Source organism: Arachis ipaensis, chromosome B09 (genome assembly GCF_000816755.2).
Source record: "Arachis ipaensis cultivar K30076 chromosome B09, Araip1.1, whole genome shotgun sequence".
Taxonomy (NCBI): Eukaryota; Viridiplantae; Streptophyta; class Magnoliopsida; order Fabales; family Fabaceae; genus Arachis; species Arachis ipaensis.
The window spans coordinates 18,944,999-18,967,758 of record NC_029793.2 but is presented as its reverse complement, the minus strand read 5'-3'; the positions used below and the strand labels follow the sequence as shown (position 1 = coordinate 18,967,758).

At 40.9% G+C, this 22,760-nt stretch overlaps 1 protein-coding gene across 1 annotated transcript; it reads left to right on the top strand.

Moving 5' to 3' along the window:
• On the top strand, nt 1,339–4,716 carry LOC107615188 (protein MAIN-LIKE 1-like). The gene is made up of 6 exons (XM_016317289.1): nt 1,339–1,418; nt 3,400–3,403; nt 3,487–3,624; nt 3,706–4,229; nt 4,346–4,433; nt 4,531–4,716. Exons 1-6 carry the CDS (start codon nt 1,339–1,341, stop codon nt 4,714–4,716), a joined length of 1,020 nt encoding a protein of 339 aa, XP_016172775.1.

Below are 22,760 nucleotides of genomic sequence, written 5' to 3'. Positions count from 1 at the left end.
GGATGGCTCACCATTTATTTTTTCAAGCCAACTAGAGGGCTCCGACAAGGAGATCCCCTCTCCCCATATTTATTTTTAATTTGCGCAGAGGGACTTTCCTATCTGCTCCACAAAGAAGAACAAAATAACTTGTTTCAGGGATTGCGGTTGAACAGGAGATGCCCATCCATCAACCACCTACTATTCACAAATGATTCAATCCTATTTTGCAAGGCAAACCAGCAAAGTTTCATTCATTTACAAGCCATTCTAGAGCAATACAGTAGTCTAAGTGGCCAAGAAGTCAATTTGAATAAATCAGCGGTATTTTTTAGCAAGAATACACAACAGGAGGTAAGGAGCAAGTTGGCGATTCTACTTGGAGTTCCTAATGTGGGTACTCAAGATAAATATTTGGGCTTGCCCTCCATGGTTAATAGATCTAAGAATGAAACCTTTGCTTACGTGAAGGACATGGTCACTAAAAAACTGAACTACTGGAAAAAAAATCTACTGTCTGTCAGCGGAAGTGAAACCCTAATCAAAGCAATTGGCACTGCTATTCCTATATACTCGCTAAGTTGTTTTAAGCTGCCTGAGACATTAATTGATGACCTGCATAGGTTGATGATAAAATTTTGGTGGGGACAGAAACATAATGAAAGGAAGATGCATTGGATTAGTTGGGATACAGTAAGCAAAGATAAACAGGAAAGTGGATTGGGATTCAAAGACCTAGAAGCTTTCAATCTAGCGATGTTGGCAAAACAGGGGTGGAGATTATTAACCAAGCCTCATTCTCTATTCTACAAAATCTTTAAAAATAAATATTACAGGCTAACCTCCTTCCTTGAAGCAAAAAAAGGGAGTAGACCATCTTGGGCATGGCAGAGTCTCTTGGAAGGAAGAAATGTCATCGAAAAGGGCGCGAAATGGTCAGTTTCTCAGCAAGGGATGGTAAAGATATGGGAAGATCCTTGGTTTAGGGATGAACCCCCCTTTCGAATTCCTCCAAATGAGCCAAGTAACCAACAATTACTTTGGGTTAAACAATTGATGGATGCCTCCAGAAAATGAGACCTAGACAAAATCAATGCAAATTTCAACAGTGAAACCAGTTCCAAAATATGCCAAACAAAGATTGAAGAGGATAAAGACAGACTAACCTGGATACATACTAGCTCCGGTGAGTACTCTGCAAAATCTGGCTACAACATTGCATATCTCTTTTTCCATCCAGTTTTAGCGATACTCCATGAATGATTCAGAGAAAAGGGGATCTGGAAAGCCATCTGGAAGACTAACTTCCAGCAAAAAATTTGAATTTTTATCAGAAAATTAATTCACAACGGCTTACCGATGAAAGAAAAGCTTCATGAGCGCATACCTCAGGCAGACCCGCATTGTCCTCGATGCTCTGCCGCTCCAGAATCAGCCCTGTATGCGCTGGTTTTTTTGTCCACAAATTGTAGAAATCTGGAACAACTCTCCAATGGCAAGTGCAATTCCCAAGAACAATCTTCTTCAACCTTGGCAATAGTGGATTGATGTTGTGGCAGCGGTGACAAATAGAAGTGAGGCCAGAGTCAACATGACTGGAACAACTTACCTTCTTTGGGTATTTGGATGGATAGGAACTCCTTGGTATTTGAAGGAAGCAAAAAAGAACCTGGGAAAATTCTGGCCCAGGCAACGAATCTCGCGGCAGAATTCAGAAGGAGTAAAAATCAGCAGCACCGAATTGATTTCTGAGTTTTGATACCCAGGGATCAAAAACTGCACCCTTGGTAACGGTGGGTTCGGCGAAGCACAGAGAAAAAAGGATTCAAGAGTTTCATTAACCCAAGTGAGTTTCTATAGTCATCAAATGACGAAGATGCAAAAAGACTTTCCATTTTCCTTTGGTCTAAGAACCTAATTTCTTAAGCTTGTTATTATTAATTTCTTGGGAGTGACCCTATTTTATGTTTTATTGCTTTTGTATCCCTAATGTGGTAATTGTAATAGAACTCCCTTTATTGCAATAAAATTACTATTTTAGAGAAAAAAAAAATTGTCACCGATTAACGGCGATGCTATTTTTCTGCGTATTAGACGGCGCTCCCACAATAACGTTAAACATGCCAATAAACTCATTTCTTGGACAATTTTATATATATAATGGGCCAATATTAAAAAAGTTTCTCAAAATGTCTAGTCAATTTTAATTACATTTTTTATTTATAGTTTTTTAACTTTTTCAATTTAATAACCAATCCAATTTTGAAAATCCTGAATGATATCCCTTGCATCAAAGAAAGAAAATGATGATATCAATCATCAAATCTAATTGATAGAAATAATAATATGGTAAAAAACCCTAATAAACCAAGGCAAGAAATGTGTAACGTAAATACGTCAAACTGAAAATCGTTTCAGCAATAAGCCAAAGGCTATTTTTATGTAATTCGAACCAGGGTGGTTCGAACTACGAACCTTAGTAATTCGAACTAGGGTGGTTCGAATTAGGTGGAGAGAAACTTTGAATGTAATTCGAACCAATGTGGTTCGAACTACCACCCCAAGTAATTCGAACTAACCTAGTTCGAATAGGCAAGTGTGCAACGTATGTAATTCGAACCAAGCTGGTTCGAATTACCCTTGGCGTGCTCCTTCATAAATCGAACCAAGCTGGTTCGAATTAGGGGTGATTCGGCTATATAAAGAGTTCGAATCACCCTCATTCGAACTATTATTCCTTCCCCCTACCCCACCAAATCTCAGAGAAAACGACCCAGATTCTCTCCGAGGAAGACCTGAACGGAATACTCTGCTGATGGGGGACGATCCGGCACGATTATATCGCTTGGACGGAGTCGCTCATATAGCCGGGGTTATCAATGACGAGGTTAGTATGGAATTTTTTTTTATTCTAGCGGTATTTGTGACTTAGTGGTTTTGCATGTGGGTTAGATGGTGGTTTATGTTAGTGGTTTATGTAGGTGGTTTATGTGAGGGGATTATGTTGGTGGTTTATGTTAGTGGTTTAAGTTAGCGGTTTAAGTTAGTGGTTTAAGTTAGTGGTTTATGTTAGTGGTTTAGGTTGGTGGTTTAGGGTAGTGGTTTATGTTAGTGGTTTAAGTTAGTGGTTTTTGTTAGTGGTTTATGTTACCGATTTTTGTGAGTGGTTTATGCAAGCGGTTTACGTGAGTGGTTTAGGGTAGGTGGTTTTTGTTAGTGGTTTTATGTTGGTGATTTGTTTGACTTGTTTGATGGTAGTTGTTTTACGCTACCTGTTTTATGTAAACCGGTTTAGTTAAGCTGTTTCTTGTTAGTGGATCTCGTTAAGCTGGTTTATGTTAGCGGTTTAGTTTTGCGGTCTATGGGTTTGTTTTCCAGTTGCTTATCTTTCATGTAATGTTATGCGGTTTTACTTATCAGAATGGTTTGTTGATGATTTATCGTGTTGCTTACGGTTGTGGTTGGTTTTTAAGCTGGTTCTAACTATGCGGTTCATTTCATGCGCAGCCCCAGCGATGCATTAGGAGCATGCGGCGGCAGCAGGGCATGCGACTTGATGACAGATATGTTCCGTACTTGCAGATGGCAGGTCTATACCATCTTGCAAGGTTGAACGACCGATGGTTCCGGCTAGACGAGGCCCTTGTCAGTGCATTCGTTGAGCGATGGCGTCCCGAGACGCACACGTTTCATATGTCGTTCGGAGAGTGCACGATCACACTCCAGGACGTGGCATACCAGCTGGGTTTGCCAGTGGACGGCCGTTACGTGAGCGGGTGCCTGTCAGAGTTCCATATATACATCGAAGGTGGCCGTCCAGCCTGGGTCTGGTTCCAGGAGTTGCTTGGAGTTACACCTCCTCCTAGTCAGGTTCAGAAGTACGCAGTGAACTGCAGCTGGTTTCAGGAGACTTTTGGTGAGTGCCCTGAGGATGCAGATGAGGAGACTGTGTACCGATATGCCCGTGCGTACATCATGATGTTGTTGGGCACGCAGCTGTTTGCGGACAAGTCTGGGAACTGGATTCACATCAGATGGCTTCCGTACGTAGCGAGGCTGGAGGAGCTGGGTACCTACAGCTGGGGTTCTGCAGCACTGGCTTGGTTGTACCGGTGCATGTGCCGAGTGGCGAACAGACATGTCGTCAAGTTAGCGGGCCCGCTTCAGCTACTTCAGTCTTGGATCTTTTGGCGCTTTCCTCGATTTAGGCCTGCAGGATATGAGACGTTCAGCTGGCCATTGGCCTCGAGGTACTAGAAGCAGCCTTCTCTATTTCAATTTTACACACAACACTGCATTTCATTAATAGTCTATTGCATACTCTAAACACATATTTCAGTAGATGTAACACATGTGTATGTTGCAGATGGTCAGGTTACAATCCTTCCGGGAGCGAGAAGGGTCCTAGAGTGGCGATGTGGAGGCTCAGGATAGACCGGTTACAGGACAGGGAGGTGAGTATGCTAGTTAACAAGTGTCCTTTTATAAGCAAGCTTTTCGAGTTGGTTCCAACAGTTGCCCTGACAAGGGTGGGTTCCATGTGTTGTGCAGTTTATATGGATGCCGTACAGTAGCCCCGACGTACTTCAGGTTCTGCATCCAGAGGTTTTGGAGCCTCGGCATATGGCGTTGTGGTGCTCTGTGACCGCGCTGATCTACTTTGCTGTCATAGATTGGCATCAGATAGATCGTGTTCTTCTGCAGTTTGGAGGGGTACAGCCCCCTCCGCCGCCCTGAACATCGACTTTCTGATGTCCAAGGACGGGAGAGGTGGCGATCGGTGGTTCCCGTCTTATTTGCAGAAGTGGCATCTCTACTGGGACTCTCGTCAGGAGAGTGTGCTGAGGTTCGACGTTGTTGCCGACCCCGGACCGTCGCATGAGTTCCTTCAGTGGTGGAGTCAGCATAGGAAGAGGTTCTTGTCTCCGGACACGCAGCTGGGGGATCCGAGAGCAGTTCCGGTTCTAGTTGAGGCGTCACAGCGGGGTCCGGGGCGAGTTCCTGACATGGATCGTCCTGAGGACGTGCCGGACAGGCGTAGGGTTGAGAGGAGGATGGGTGTGGGGACACGGCGGAGCCAGCGTGAGTTTAGGTGGCCTGATCATGCTATGGACGATGATCACGACGCCGGTCCCGTTAGAGGCGGACGACGAGTCCAGGGAGGTAGGGCAAGGGGGCGTGCTGACCGTGGGGACGACGACGAGGATCAGCATGGGCATGTTGGCGGGGGTGGTTCAGGGGCTGTTGGAGCTGCGGGTACTAGTACACACGATGGCGGTCATAGGGGTGAGTGGTATGGTACAAGGATGGGTGACGGGGCTGACACGGGTGACGCTGGACTTGGATCGGGCCCTCTTGGACATTACTTCGTTGGTGTGCCAGCCGATGACCAGCCTGAGCAAGGGGGTACACCTTGGGTTATCCCGGGATCACAGTGGTCAGACTTTATTGGGTCAGACACGCTTGTTGGGGACTTCGGGAGTCCACGCTTCCTAGAGGAGATCACTGCCATCATGCAGGGGGACGTCACTCCCTGCAGTGGTGGTCAGACCTCAGGCACACAGGCCTCGTTAGATGTTGATCTGAACGAGCCTCCATCGTCATCCGGTGGTCACCAGTTCTGTCTCGGAGGTACCCCTCCATCCACCTTCACCGCTGCATCAGAGTCTGTCGCAGGGCTGGCTGCGGCACCCCTGCATATTGCGCCACCTGCACAGCCTGCCCCGCAGGAGGATGGGGATGACATCGAGGATGAGGAGCCGTTTATCCGCCGAGGTCAGAGGGCACGGGTAGCCCGTCGCTGTGGTACTGGATCGCATCTGTTTAGATGATTCGCTTTTCATGTATTTTGTTCCCTATGGTTCAATCATGTATGATAGTGATATGTACTTTTCTTGTTATGTTATAGTCTGTTTACCTATGTTATTTGTTATTTGTGTTGTGGGACATTGAATATTTATAATCATTGAATCATGAAACAGTTTAGTGTTTACCTTTACTTATTAAAATTTGCATCGACGGAACTTGTAGCAGTATTCATAATGAAAGACAACATATTCATTACTACTCGCAACAATCAAAGTACAATGTATAAAGATCAAACACTTACATACGTGCTCAAACATTGCATCTAACAGGAAAACTAAAATGTAAATAATACTAACACTAACAACATGCCCACTAATGACGCCCTGTTTGAGACGATCCTCCAACCTGTGGGCAACAACGTCGTGTGTGTCTGGGTTGGCGACATAGGCCGCACCTCTTTGGCCGATTCGGATCTGCCTCGTCCATATTCGTCCGTATCCTTGTGGATCTAGGACGACCCTCTCTCGCACGCCTCTTGTCAGGGTCCGGAATCACCGTGGGCCCGTCGTAAGGTGGCCAGAAGCCCTCCGGGATCGAAGGTGTGAATCCCATCCGATACACACTGAACACCGAGCTAATCTGATAGACGCTGTAAACATAAGAGGTCCAGGTGACCCGTGAGTAGGCACAGCATGCAAGTGCGTGCTGACACGGAAAATGAAGCACCTGGAAGTACCCACAGTCACATGTCCACGAGGCAAGTGATACTCTGTAGGTACCCAAGGAGAAAGAACCAGTCGGAGTGGTCTCTGCTACGGTGAACTCCGAGTTATCCCGGTCATACAACGTCACTGTGAAGCACCTGGCCGTCTTCAAGTTGGCTTCAATACACTTCACCAAATGCTGACTGAATTGTTGTCCGGTTCCCATCTGGGCCTCAGCCTCTCTCCCCTTGCGAACAAAGAGTTCTGCAAGCCTACAATATGTTGCCTTCACCAGGGATGCTACAGGGAGATTTCTGACCCCCTTGAGGATTGAGTTCACACACTCGGAGATGTTCGTCGTCATGTGACTGAATCTCCGACCCTCATCACGATGCTGAGTCCACAAGGAGTAATCAATCCGGTTCGCCCACTCACACATCGCCGGGTCTTCAGACCGCAGAATATCAAACCAGTAATCAAATTCAACCTCGGTCTTCGTATACGCCGCATTCACTAGAAGCCTCCTAGCGTCTTTGCCCTTGAAGGTAAGGGCAAAATTAGCCGCTACGTGTCGTATGCAGAATGCACAGTACGCAGATGGCGGTAACCAACCTCCGTCAGGGGCCTCAAGCACAGCCTTGATGCCGTTGTGCCTGTCCGATATAACCAGCAGACCGGGCTGCGGGGTCACGTGCTGTCGAAGGTAAGAGAGAAAGAATGTCCAGGACTCTACATTCTCACCCTCTACTAGGGCGAATGCGACAGGTAGAATGTTGGAGTTCCCGTCTTGTGTAATCGCGATGAAAAATGTTCCCCCATACTTCCCATACAGATGTGTGCCGTCAATGCTGACTAGCGGCTTGCAATGAAGGAATGCCTTGATGCACGGAGGGAAAGTCCAGAAAAGTCTGTGGAAATACGCTTGAGACTCGTCCACCTGTCCTCCAACTCGAACTGGGCTCGTCTTGAGGACCGCAACACTTCCAGGCATCGTCAGCTGGACACCCAACACCCACCTAGGTATGTCGTTGTATGACTCATCCCAGTCACCGTAGATGAGGGCAATAGCCTTCTGCTTTGCCATCCATACCCTCCTGTAAGTCGGCCTAAAACCAAAGTGCGCTGCCGTGGCGTTTAGGAGCACCTTTATGCTCACGGATGCGTCAGCCCTAACCATTGGCATAATGAACGCCGAAATCACATGATAATCCAAACTCCTGTGGTCGCTAGAGATGGATGTGGCCAGGCAAGTGTGAGGTCCGTTGTACCGTTTGACCTCCCAAAGACCCTTGCGCTTCTGGAGACTCAGTCGAATCAACCATGTGCACCCATTCCCAAACTCGGAACACTTGCCCACACACCTGCGGTGATCGGACTCCAGCACCTTGTACTATACCCCTCGCCGGATGCTGTAACTCTTCACACTTAACAGGGCCTCGTCTTTATCTTGGAATTGCTGACCAACCTGGAACTCTGTCAGACCAGCAGTCCCTTCCGCATCTCTAGCTCCGAATCCAACAGCGTGCCCTAAAACCCCCTCATGCCTCATGGCGTCCAAGTCCAACGAGGAAAAATGTGGTGGATACTGCTGTGTGCCAGAGCTAGAACCACCGCCCGCCAATGCAGGACCAGTCGCTCCAACCTCGTCGCCGCTGTCATTCTCAATCGTATCCGGCTCGATGTCGTCCTCATCTGCATCACCCAAGACTCCGTCTCCAGCGCCAACCGGTGGAACGCCCTCTAAAGCGTTCGACAGAATATCAAAGGATCCTACCTCGTCGCCTACGCCGTCATTCAGATCAACAGCAAAAGACGGGGAGGCGACAAGTTGGACCGCTGGCTCGTACACTGGGACGGAGGAAGAAGCCACAGCAGCCCTGGAACTGGAACCAGCTGCCGTGGCTACATTGGTGGTATTCCGGTTCGAACCCCCTGAGCTGGATACCACATCAATCAGCTTTGCCAGCAATTCTGGTATCCTCACCTCCGGAAACTTCCTCCGACAAAGAAACATGACTTGCAGGTCCTCATCACTACCAATCGTGAGACAATCATACTTCACCGTATCATGCAGGATCGTGACTGGAATGCGATAGAAAAACTTCTTAACCCGCTTCGCACCTTCCAGGCCAAGTTTCATCAGCACAGATCTAACAAGGTCATCATAGCTTGTCGTTGGATTCACGACAATACATAGAGGATCCTTATCTGTGAACTTCACTCCGGAACGAGTTTTCCTCTTAATGGATCCTCTGTGGTGAACCAGAACAACAAAACTCTCCTCACTAGCCATCTTACTCCATCTAATGAGACCAACTCACGCTTAGAACGGTAATATAGAGGTCTCTCTCCCACTAATTCGAACCGGCCCGGTTCGAATTATGGTTTGTGTAATTCGAACCAGCCCGGTTCGAATTACTGAGGCCGGACTCTCTCTATAATTCGAACCACCCTGGTTCGAACTATGTGCACCCAAGGTTCGAACCTACCTGGTTCGATTTATGAAGAAAATTTAGGTAGTAGTTCGAACCACATTGGTTCGAATTACATTCAAAGTTTCTCTCCACCTAATTCGAACCATCCTGGTTCGAATTACTAAGGTTCGTAGTTCGAACCACCCTGGTTCGAATTACATAAAAATTACGTTTGACTTATTGTTGAAACGATTTTCAGTTTGGCGTATTTACGTTACACATTTCTTGCCTTGGCTTATTAGGGTTTTTTACCCTTTAAATCTTTTTTTTTTGTCGTACGTGGTAGGGGAGTTGGGGACATACATTAACCACTCCCACCAATCCACGGTTCCCATACGTCCTTCAATTATTGGATAGCAAAGTTGGTGGGTCCAAAAGGTAGAAAAAAATTAAAGAGAAATTGATATTTTCTTCTTTTACTTTTTAAAATTGCAAGAATCTCTCAAATTCAAATCCTTCTTATTTCATAAAATATGTGTTTTTTTGTCTTAGAATTTTTTAAAATAGATAAATATAATGTTTACTAATTTATGTAAATTAAGTCTATTTATATTTTTATACTAAATTACACATTTTATTTGAAAACAAGATACCTAACGATAAAAAATTTAAATTCTGTATAAGTACATCTGTTTACTCTAAATTAACATATTTTTCTTCATTTTTTTTCTTCTAAATGATTACTAGTGAGTATATCTATATTAGTATTTTCCAAATATAGACATGAGAGAGGAATAAAAAATTAATACAAGTCTCATTTGAATGTGTTAGTCCTACACTAATGTATATTTATTATGTAAATTTTTTAACTGAGTTAAAGAATTTTTTATTGATAAATATGAGGACACTTGGTATGAAAAAATTGTGAATATCAAATATGTATTTTTAATAGTTTTAAAAAATTGACAATTTTTGATATGGTGTTTCCTTACTTAAAATGATGATCATATTTGGATAATGTTGGATATTCATGAGTAAATTTTAGTTCAATAAGTGATAAAACTCTACATCAAAATTAGTGATATTGAAAGGTGTGTTGGATCTTTTAACTCTATAAAATAGCTTCTACCACTAATAACATCTCCTATCTAGCGATGTATATGGTTAAGGTTAACCAAAAAACCAAACTTGGTTTAAGTTACCCAAAAATTTAGTTTAGCATAATTAATTAAACTGATTTTATATGATAAAATTATTTATTAATTGGTTAAAAAATTTAAAAAAAATAATTGATTATAAAAATAAATACTAATTATAAAAAAAATAGTTTTTACACAAAAAATATTAAATGTTTACATTGAAAATTAGTTTTTGCATTGAAAAACCAGTTTTCACATTGGAAAATTGGTTTTTTAACAAAAAGTTCTGGCTTTTGAACCAAAAAAAATTTGTTTTTTACGGACACGCAACCTCTTAGAGTTTAGCTAATATTATTATTATCAAGTTCCAAATTCGTCGATATGAGTAAATATCGGTATTTTTTGGTGAGCTTAGCTTTATTAATGTTTCACCGTATATCTTTTATCGTTATGTTACTAATGTCATTTATATTAGTAACTCATATATATTATTACTTGTGTTTTAATATATCCAATTTTTATAGTTATCCGTTTAAAATATTTATAACTTGAACCACTGACTTAATAGCTTTATAACTCGACATGTGGCTCATGCATAACACCTAGCCCTCCGTGTGTTACCAAACTAACTAAATCATTATTATTACCATTAATAATCATCATTCTCGTTTTCAAATCAACCGTGCATGCTTCGTTAAGAAAGAAATAAAAGAATGGCCGTGTGAAAGAGAGAATGAGAAACTATGGAACTTTCGACCTTCGACGTTCGATTTCTTGAAATTCATAACTACAATAAAAAATCTAATTCGATGAAAGTGGTCGTATCTTCCTCTTCTATGTGTTGGTGTCACTTTTGTTCGGTGAAAGTTGATGGTAACATAGTTCCCCTTCTCCTTAAGTTCGGTCAATTGGAGTTCTAGGAGGCACAGACGATTTTTGACGTTTTCTTCTTTAGCAGCTCGATCAAAAAGCTTCTCTAGAGTTTTTGTTGATTTTGATTTCGCACGAAGGTAGTATTTTAGTAATTTATCATCGGTTAAATTGGTATTGGATAAGTGAATTGATATTGTGATTGATTGTTTTGATTGAATTTGACTGAATTTATGTTGAATTTTTGTGATATATTGATATTTGTGATTAGTTTAGGGTTTGGTCAATTTAAATGCAGCCAAGAACCAAATTATTTTAATGAATTCGGGACTGAAATGTTGTTGGTGATCAAGTAGAATTAGTAAAATTTGATGATGGCATTGAGATTTAATAAGAAATGAATTGATGAATTGATAACATGATTTAAGATATGAAAATAGTTTGATTTTGGAGGCGGTTTAATTTTTAATTGGTTTGATTTTATAAATGTTTTGATATTAGAAATGGCTTTGATTTATTGGAAATGATTCGAAAGAGTTTGAGAAATAGTTAGGATGGGACCCGAAAAGGGTGGCAAAGTCCAAATTTTAGGGAAGATGCTGCCGAAGTTTTGTTATAAAATTTAAGATTTTGTTTGAAATGTTATTTAGAAAAAGATTGGATTTGAGAAGCTATATTATTTGATTTATTAAGAAAATACTTATGTTTCGAGTTTAATTCATTTAAGAAAAGTATATGTTTTGAATTCGATTTATTTTGAAAAGAATTATTTTACGACTTTAAATTATTAAAAAAAAATACTATGTTTTAAGGTTAATTTAAATATGAAAAGAGCTTATGTTTGAATTTGACTTAATAATTTCATTCGGAGGAGTTTTAGTGAACTTTAAAGTAATTAAATTTTGATTGAATGATTTCGTTTTGCAATGTCTTGAAAAAAAGTTAAAGAATTAGTTTTAAGGATGAAATTGGGATTGGTTTTGGTTTTGAAATTGGTTCGGAACTTTTAATTTGTATGATTTGATTTAGAAACTTTATTTGATTAAATTCAGTTTAAGAAAACAATAATTGTTAAGGATTTATAATGAACTCAAGAAAATGAGATTGGTTATCGCTCCTCTAAAGTCTAGAGGCCTTGCTGACGGATTTAACTAATAAATAGTTTTCCTTTGTCTTTTGAAAGAAAAATTGGTTTAAGTGAAATTGTTTTAAAAGGTTTTGGAGAATATCACAAAGAGCTAATTTTTGTTTTAAAAGAAAAAGAACAAAAAGAGAAGGATGTATTAAGTGAAAGGATCTTTGCCACAGAAGAGTAGAGAGCAGTGACTGAAAAGATTTTTAATGAACGTTTGCCACAGTAGAGCAGATAGAAAAGAAGGTATTAATTAAATGGATCTTTACCGCAGTAGAGTAGAGAACGAAGATTGAAAAGAAATTGATTGATGTTAGGCCTAAGTGCCAAGTGTCTAGTAAGGACGACGATGCGTAACGCTCACTTGATGCTATAAGGACGGTTCAGTGAGGACGGCGATGCGTAACGCTCACTGGAGACCGAAAGGAAGGTTTCCCCATGAGGACGGCGATGTGTAACGCTCATGGAGGGGATGTTGGCTGAGATAAGGACGGCGGTACGAAACGCTTATCTCAGGACCAGTGTCGGGATTCGGGCAACAAACCAACACATGAGCTCATAGCCTGTATAGGACTAGACATGCATCATACTTGTTTGCACGTACTTGTTTGTGATTGTGTTTTCTATGATTGTGTGTGCTTGTGATTGGATTCTGTGTTCTAAAATTGTTGAATTGGATTGTACTTTGTTGACTGTTATTGTGAACCAGATATATATAAAATGAATATAACTGTACACCCCGACCCTACTAAGAACTCCCCGGTTCTTACCCCCTATTTCCATCCCTTTTCAGCTACAGGTGCGAAGGTTTAGTGCGGAGCTACAGAGCATAGAAGATTATATTTACGAGTTAAGTTCTTAGATTTTATTTTCCCCTCATCATTTATTATTTTAGTTTTTACAGGGGTAGAAATTGTATTTGAGGATCTTTGAGTAAGTCTATGTATATAATGCTAGGTGGATATATATAATTTTGTGATTAAATGATTTAAAGTACCAACTCTTCGTTTTCTTGGTGAAAGTTTTGGTTCGTATTTGTGAAAGCTCAATATTAAATAAAAATAGTATAGAATAAAAAGTTTAGAGGTAAGTAACATTTGAGCTTTTAGTACGATCATGAGGTGCTAAAAGTTAGGGTGTTATATTATGGTATCAGAACAGTTCGTTCCTGTTAGAGCCTTGGGAATGGACTGACTATGTTTCACTGCATACTCTGAGTGTCTGTTATGCGGTTGGACTTGTCTTAATTACAAGAGTTTGAGTTTTATATGCATGACTATCTATTGATTAATGCTGTTAGTCGACCTTTGCATTTCTCATGGTATTAGGTCTGGCCAACTTAATACTGATGATTTGTGTATACAAGAACACTAGTGGATTATCATAGACAAAACAGAAATAATAGGTTATGCGAATCACGGAGTTTGGGAACGTTAGGAGTTATTTCTCAATGATCTGTTCATTTTTGACTTACAATTCTTGACACAAGAGTTGGCACATCGTTTCCTGTTTTTCCATCTTTATTGGAGTTCTTTGTTTCAGATATCTTTCCTAAACCATGCTTTGATTCCCTTCTGATTATATTCCATCATTCGCATATATCTTTGCTTGACCATGTTCTTAATTGTCTACTTGAACCTTTTGGAACATCCATCTTTGTCATAGTTTGGTGTCAGTATGACTTTGATTTTCCTCATGTTTGAAAATTAAACCGGTCAAATCTTTCTATTTTTCTTTGACATGTTTGAAAAGGGAGGTTAGAATGAATCTTTTTCATCTTATATCAATTTTTGAGGGCGAAAATTTTTATAAGGTGGGTAGGATGTAACGACCCACATTTTTAAAAAAATAAATATAAATAAATTATAATTTATTTTATAAATTGGAGTTCTTTATTTTTAGAAATTATTTTATTATAAGTAATTAAATTAATTTAATAACTATTTGAATTTAATCAAGTTCCAAATCCGCCGATATGAGTAAATATCGGTATTTTTCGGTGAGCTTAACTTTACTAATGCTTCACCGTATATCTTTTATTGTTATGCTACTAATGTTATTTATGTTAGTAACTGATATATATTATTACTTGTGTTTTAATATATCCAGTTTTCATAGTTATCCATTTAAGATATTTTTAACTTGAACCACTGACTCAACAGGTTTATAACCAACACGTGGCTCATGCATGACTCCCAGCCCCGTCTGTCACCAAACTAACCCGTCTGTCACCAAACTAACTAAATCATTATTATTAACATTAATCATCATCATTCTCATTTTCAAATCAGCCGTGCATGCTTCATTGAGAAAGAAATGAAAGAATGGCCGTGTGAAAGAGAGAATGAGAAACCATGGAACTTCCGACCTTCGGCGTTCGATTTCTTGAAATTCGTAACTCCAATAAAAAATCTAATCCGATGAAAGTGTTCGTATCTTCCTCTTCCATGTGTTGGTGTCACTTTTGTTCGATAGAAGTTGACGGTGTCATAGCTCCCCTTCCCCTTGAGTTCGGCCAATTGGAGTTCTAGGAGGCACAGACGATTTTTGGCATTTTTTTTTCTTCAGCAGCTCAATCAAAAAGCTTCTCCAGAGTTTTTGTTGATTTTGATTTCGTACGGAGGTAGAGTTTTAGTAATTTATCATCGATTAAATTGGTATTGGATAAGTGAATTGATGTTGTGATTGATTGTTGATTGAATTTGACTGAATTTATGTTGAATTTTTGTGATATATTGATATTTGTGATTAGTTTAGGTTTGGTCGGTTTAAATGCAGCCAAGAACCAAATTATTTTGATGAATTCGAGGCTGGAATGTTGTTTGTAACAGCCCAGACCACCCGCTAGCACGATATTGTCTGCTTTGGCACACAAGGCCCCACGGTTTTGCCTTTGACGATAGGGATGATAGCCGAAGCCCCCACACTCACTTGTCAAAATGCGTCATGCTAGGGAGAGGTATCCACACACTTATAAGGCATGCTTCGTTCCCCTCCCGAACTGATGTGGGACCTTACATCCTGTCTCAGATTTTTTTGACTTATTCAGTGGTCTCAGCTATCATCTCCGACCCCAACAAGCTTTTCTCCCCAGCTTCATATCAACATAGCGGAGATTGACATTTTCTCCCATACAGAGACTCATACGAAGCCATTCTGATGCTCGCATGGTAGCTATTATTGTATGCAAACTCTACTAGCGGCATATACCTATCCCAGCTCGCCGGTTGGTCCAAAACACAAGTCCTCAATATATCTTCTAGTGTTTGGATTGTCCTCTTAGATTGACCATCTATTTGAGGATGGTAAGCCGTACTCAAGCTTAATCGGGTTCCGAAAGCTTTCTGAAATGCACCCCAGAACCTTAAAGTGAAACGGGGATCTCGGTCAGAAATTATAGTAGTAGGCATACCATGAAGTCTCACAATCTCCTTTATGTACAAGCGTGCTAACTCCTCAAGAGTATAGTTCATCCAAATGGGTAGAAAGTGAGCTGACTTCGTCAGTCAGTCCACAATCACCCAGACAACATCAAAATCGGCCCTAGTCCTTGGCAATCCCGACACAAAGTCCATCGCAATGCTTTCCCATTTCCATTGTGGAACCTCTAAAGGTTGCAACGTATCAGAAGGTCTCTGGTGTTCGATCTTTACTTTCTGACAGGTTAAACACTTTGAGACATATTCCACCACATCATTTTTCATACCGGCCACCAAAACATTGCTTTCAAATCATGGTACATCTTAGTACTTCCCAGGTGAATAGAGAATCTGCTTTTGTGTGCTTCCTTTAAGATATCCTGCCGCAAAGTCCCAACATCCGGCACAATGATCCTACCCTTGAATCTCCATAATCCATCTTGATTCCATGACACTCTCCACTGTTTCCCTTGCTCAATAGCTGGCAACACCTTCAATAACACGTCGTCGTTTTGATGAGCCTTTAGGAGTTTGGATTTGAAGTCACTTGAGATTTGTAATCGACTCAAACACAGAGTCCCAGACGCATCTTGAACACCGATCTTCGGACTCTCGAATGCCTTGAGCAACTCCTCTTCTCGAAGCATCATCCAAGCAGCATACAATGACTTCTGACTCAACGCATCCGCCACTACATTCGCTTTCCCCGGATGGTAATTCAACTCAAAGTCGTAGTCCTTTAGTAACTCCATCCACCTCCTCTACCGCATATTAAGATCTTTCTGATCAAAGAGGTATTTCAAACTCTTGTGATCAGAGAAAACTCATAACTTAACCCCATAGAGATAATGCCTCCACACCTTTAGCGCAAACACAACCGCAGCAAGCTCCAAATCGTGCGTAGGGTAATTAACTTCATGAGGTCTCAATTGCCGTGAGGCATACACCACCACATTATGATGCTGCATCAACACGCATCCTAGACCCTTTAGTGAGACATCACAGTACACCTCAAATGATTCATTTGGTTCAGGTAACACCAACATAGGCGCGGTGGTCAACCTTTGCTTCAACGCTTAAAAACTCTCCTCACACTCAGGAGTCCAAACAAATGGCGCGTCCTTGCGAATTAACTTTGTCAATGGCAAAGCTATTTGCAAAAAACCTTTGATGAATCTCCGGTAGTAGCCAGCTAAGCCCAGAAAACTCCTTATCTCAGTTACTGAGGTTGGTCGCCCCCAATCCATTACCGCCTCCACTTTAGATACGTCTACTGCTATCCCCTGTTTACTCACTACATGGCCCAAAAACTGTACCTCATCTTTCCAGAATTCACATTTGGACAATTTCACATAAAGTTTCCTTTCCTTTAGTATCTGCAACACAGTCCTCAAGTGTTCTGCATGCTCTTCTTCAGTCTTGGAGTAAATTAGTATATCATCAATGAAGACAACAACGAATTTATCCAGAAACGGCGGAAAATTCTGTTCATATAATCCATGAACACTGCAGGGGCATTCGTCAGCCCAAAAGACATTACAGTGTACTCGTAATGACCGTAACGAGTTCTGAAAGCGGTTTTAGGGATGTCTTCATCTTTCACCCTTATCTGGTGATAGCCGGATCGCAATTCTTAGAGAAAACTCCGGCTCCTTGTAACTGATCCATGAGATCGTCAATCCTCGGCAGCGGGTACTTATTCTTTATTGTGACCTTATTCAGTTGCCTGTAGTCTACACAAAGCCACATACTCCCATCTTTCTTCTTCACCAGTAGCACCGGTGCTCCCCACGGAGAAACACTAGGGCGGATAAAGCGTTTACTCATTAAGTCTTCCAACTGAGACTTGAGTTCGGCCATTTCTAAAGGTGACATTCTGTAAGGGGCAATCAAAATTGACCCCGTTTCCGGTACCAACTCAATTGCAAATTCAACCTCTCGGCTAGGAAGGAATTCCTCAATGTCATCTGGAAACACCTCAGGAAATTTGCAAACAACTGGAATTTTCTCTAAACTTTGTTCCTCACCCGACACACTCGCAGCCAACAGCATAACGCCCTGACACTCCTGTCCCGAACAGTTTACTACCACGTAGTTTAAATAACAACCATTCACTACAACTGGTCCTTCCGACCCCTCAGGCATGAAATACAACGATTTTTCAAAACAGTTCAACAAGAAATGGTTCTTAAACAACCAGTCCAACCCCAAGATAAGATCAAGACCGGTCATCGGCAAGCAAATCAAGTCATGAACAAAATCACGTTATTTAACCCTAAATAAAACTTGCGGACATCCTAACCTAGTCACCATGGCTTCATGGGTGACATTATACACCTTAAGATCGTAGCCCAACACCACAATCTTCAATCATAACTCACTAGCTTTTTCGAATGCAATGAATGAATGTGTTGCTCCCGAATCAAATAAAGCATTTAAAATTTGACCAGTCATTTCACATTTACCTCGGATAAGTGTATTGGATCCCTCGGCACCTACAGCTGAGGTGGTGAACACCCGACCAGGCTACTGTGCTCTCCCAGCACCTTGCTTCTGCTTCTCCGGACAGTTTGAGGCTTTATGCCCCGCCTTACCACAAGAATAGCACAGGCCCCATCTGGCCTTGCATGGGACTCCCGGATGGTGACTCCCACACCTAGCACAAGCTTGCTCGTTCTGAGGTTGCTTCCCAAACCTTCTCCCCTCGGAGTTGTTGTTGTTGGGCCTTCTGAAACTATTCTGACCCTGAGTCTGGTGTGGTGCAAAGTCCCCTCGCTTGAAAGGCAGACCTCTAGGAGCAAAGTTCTTCCCTCGGTTCTGTGGGAATGGTCCCTTATGCCTTCCTCTCTCTGTAGCTGCCTTTTTCACACACTCTTCAGCAACCCTGCTCTTATTCACCAACTCTGAGAAAGTTCTGAGCTCCGTTGGTCCCATTGAACTAAAGATATCGCTCTGGAGCCCTCCTTCATACTTAATGTACTTCCATTCCTCGAAGTCTCCCGGAGCTCCCTGACACATGCGGGAAAACCTGAATAGCTCCTCAAACTTGTCTGTATACTCAGAGACAGACATAGCACCCTGCTTCAGCTGCAGTAACTCCAGTTCCTTGGCCGTCCTGGCAGAATTCGAAAAGTACTTCTTATAGAATTCTACCTGGAAGGCATCCCAGGTGATAGGGTCATCACCCTGCTGCAGGAGACGTCGGACTCCCTGCAACCAATGCGATGCTTCCCCAGTGAGCAGTTAGGTAGCAAATTCGACACACTGCTCTTCAGGTACCAACTGCGCTTGCAGTGCTCGCTCCATAGCCTGAAACCAGGTATCGGCTTCAGTCGGACCTTGAGCTCCACCTTTGCCATTGCCATTATTGTTCATCTGTTGCCCAAGAGCCGCCGCAGTGGCCTGCATAGCAGCAGCCATATTCTCCAACGCCGCTATAAAATTTACCGGGTCATTTGGGTTGATTCTCGGTCCCTGAGTGCTAGTACTACCTCTCCCACGACCTCGACCGCGTCCACGAAGTGCCATCTGGTTCCTATACATACCAAACAATCGACATCAAGTTGATCAGTCTCAATATCGGAAGTCTAGTGCTTCAAAGTCCCAAATGCATGCTCATGAACGTTTATGCCAGGTATATCAATTAGATATTCTAATAGCAGATAAACACACATACAGAGAATGCACAGAAGCATAGTGATAAACCACTATTTCATGGTTTATCTTGTGCTCAATTGAGTGGTTTTTATCAACTCTTTACCTACTTATTCATACTATTTGCATGGTTTTACATTTGCCTTCCTAATTATGTGCTTTGATTGAAAACATGCTTCTTTGACCTTAAGTTCCCTATCTTTAATCCTCTCTTATTACCATTAGATGCCTTGATATGTGTGTTAAGTAATTTCAGAGATTACAGGGCAGGAATGGCTCAGAGGATGGAAAAGAAGCATGCAAAAGTGGAAGGAATACAAGAAGTTGGAGAAATTGCTAAGCTGTCCAACCTGACCTTTCCGCACTCAAATGGCTATAACTTTAGCTACAGAGGTCCAAACGACACGGTTCCAGTTGCCTTGGAAAGCTAACGTCCGGGTCTTCGATTTGATGTATAATATATCATAGTTTACCTGATGCTAGGTGACGCGGTTGCGTGATCCACGGGGACGCGTCGCAGTGGCGAAAAACCAGCGTGGCAGATTTCATCTCTAGCGATTTCTGGGCTGTTTTTGACCCAGTTTGCGGCCCAGAAAATACTAATTAGAGGCTATAAAGTGGGGGAATGTATCCATACATGAATAAGCTCTCATATTCACAATTTTAGGATTTAAATGTAGTTTTTAGAGAGAGAGGTTCTCTCCTCTCTCTTAGGATTAGGATTTAAGATTTCTCTTAGTTTTAGGAGTGCCTCTCAATCCCAGGTTCAATGCTATTTTTATTTATTTTCTCAATTTACTTTATGAATATTCATGTTAGATTTGATTTCTTTTATTAATGCAATTCGAGGTATTTTCAGATTTAATTTTGCTTTGCTTTATTTACATGAATGCTTTTAATTTAATTTAGAATTCTTCCTTTTGGCTTTGGTTAAGTAATTGGTAACGCTTGAGCTGTCAAATAAAGCAGTGGTTGAAATTGGGAGTTACTCCAATAACTCTAGTCTTTCCATAGGAATTGACTAGGACCTGAGGATTAAGCTAATTAATCCACTTGATTTACCTTCATAGTTAGAGGTTAACAAAGTGGGATTAAAACCCAATTCTCATCACAATTGATAAGGATAGGACTTCCAGTGCTTATACCTTGCCAAGAGTTTTATTTTTATTTAAATTAATACAATTTACTTTCTTGCCATTTACTATTCTCGCTTTTTATCTTATACATTAAAAACTCCCAATTTACAAACTCACAACCAATAATAAGAACATACCTCCCTGCAATTCCTTGAGAAGACGACCCGAGATTTAAATACTCGGTTATCAATTTTAAAGAGGTTTGTTACTTGTGACAACCAAAACGTTTGTATGAAAGGACTTTTGTTGGTTTAGAAACTATACTTGCAACGAGGATTTATCTGCAAATTTCTAGACCACGCAAAAGTTCTCTCATCAAAATGGCGCCGTTGCCGGGGAATTGCAAACGTGTGCCTTATTATTGGTTATTGTAAATATTTTCTTTTTACTTGTTTATTTGTTTTTATTTTTATTTTTACTTTTGCTTTTTCGTAAATTAAGAGGTTATTTGTTTTTATTTAATTATTAAAATTTTTCAAAAAATTTTTTTTTCTTGGTGTTCATCTTGATCTTCAAGTTGTTCTTCGTGTTCATCTTGACCTTCAAGTTATTCTTAGTTGTTTTATTCGTTTTGATCTAAAAATTTTTAAGTTTGTTGTCATTTTATTGTTTTTCTCTTTCCTTATTAAATTCAAAAATTCAAAATTTGAAAATCAAATTTCAAAATTCAAATTTAAAAATTTTCAAAATTCAATTTTAAAAATTTTTCAAATTTCAAATCTCAAATTTCAAAATTCAAATTTCAAAAATTTAAAATTCAAATTTCAAAAATTCAAATTTCAAAATTTCAAATTTCAAATTTCAAAATTTAATTTTCAAATTCAAAATTTAAATAACCTTTTAATTTAAATTTATTTTTATTTTTATTTTTAATTTTTATTTGTTACTATGAACTCTCACCCCTTTGGCTATGAGTTTGGTTACAATTATGTTGCAGGAAGAGGAAATTACAATGAGAACAGACATCAAGGTTGGAACAATCAGAGATGGGAGGAGTCACAAGGATTTGATCAACCCTCTTGGCAACAACCACCTCCAATGGACTATCAACAACCGTTCTGTGATGCATATCAAGGCAATGGCTATGGTGAGCGCTCTTCTGATTATCAACAACTACCACCATATGCCTATGAACCCTCTCCTCAACATGACTTTGGACCACCATATTCACAAGCCCCTTTCCACCATTCACCTCCATATGACCCTAACCCACATCCACCATACCAACCACCTTATGAGCCAAATGAACCATACACAGAACCACCACCTTTCCAACACAACTACTCTCATGAACCACCACCTCAATATTCACCATCTCCATATCATTATCAAGATGAACCACCTTCCTATTATGAACCCTCTCTCCCAACCAATGAATCCTTATATCCACCCTAACCTCCAATGGATGACAGACTTCGTGTTATTCTTCAAAGGCAAGAAAGGATGAATAAGAGTGTGCTAAATTTCGCGGCCGCCTTAGGCGAGTTAGTAAACATAATAGCTTTCCAATATCTAAGCACTCAAAGAACTCTCATGGCTACATGTGGAGAATCAAAAGAAGAGCAAAGCATGAAGGAGACACTAAAAACTTCGGTGGACAATGAGGAACATGGCTTTGTATTGGAACAAGTAGAGAAAGCCATAATATTTGCAGAGAAAGAAGTGGTTGAAGACTTGGGAGATGCTGAACCAAGACGGTTGCATTTGATGTTAAGGAGGGTGTACAACCTCCAGGGCATATCATAGTTGAAGACTTGGAAGAGGTTGGTCAAGAGATGGAGAGTAAAGAAGAAAAAGCACAGCCTCCTATGCCCTTGGTAAGTAATGAAGAAGAGATTGAATTGGAAGAAAGATACCAAGAGGAAGAGGTTGAAATTGAAGAAGCTTGCAAAGAGGTGGAAGTTGTCAAAGAGCAGAAGGGAGTGGAACTTGAAATCACATTGCCGAAGTTATTGGAGACCCCTCCCCCTAAGTTGCCATCATCCTTCACAACATTCAAGTGGGTAAAATTCATATCCCTTAGCTTTCTAATTCCACTTGAATATGGGCTACTGGAGACGGATGGTCAACTTAGAGCTCTTTGTGGCATTAAGAGTAAGAGGAAGATGGCAAGTGGTAAGAATTGTCCTGCAAGGTTCATTATGGTTGGAAGCTTTAAGTTTAAACTCAAAGGTTGGTGTAAAGCTCAACTGAATGGGTCTAGGAAGTTGTTTGGCCGCTTTAGTGAGAATTCAAATTACTTGCTACCCGGATGGAATCATAATGATCAACAAGAAGATGGGTGCAAAAGCAAGATTTGGGACTCCGGAATTCATTCCAGCAATCAACACTCATGGGGCCTTATCACTTGCTTCAACTTGCTTGAAGACTTTCTACGCCTAATTTGGGACCCCGGAGGTTACTGGAAGTACAAATATTGGTGAAGATTCCTGGATGAATTCAAGCACAAGCCACCATAAGAGGGAGCTCATCAAATGTCCAACTTAAGGACTTTAACTAAAAGTG

Coding starts and splice junctions, on each gene's coding strand:
- LOC107615188 (XM_016317289.1), top strand. CDS start 1,339: ATGAAAGAAAAGCTTCATGAGCGCATACCTCAGGCAGACCCGCATTGT. Junction 4,230..4,345: donor AGCTGGCCATTGGCCTCGAG/GTACTAGAAGCA, acceptor TGTATGTTGCAG/ATGGTCAGGTTACAATCCTT. Junction 4,434..4,530: donor ACCGGTTACAGGACAGGGAG/GTGAGTATGCTA, acceptor TGTGTTGTGCAG/TTTATATGGATGCCGTACAG.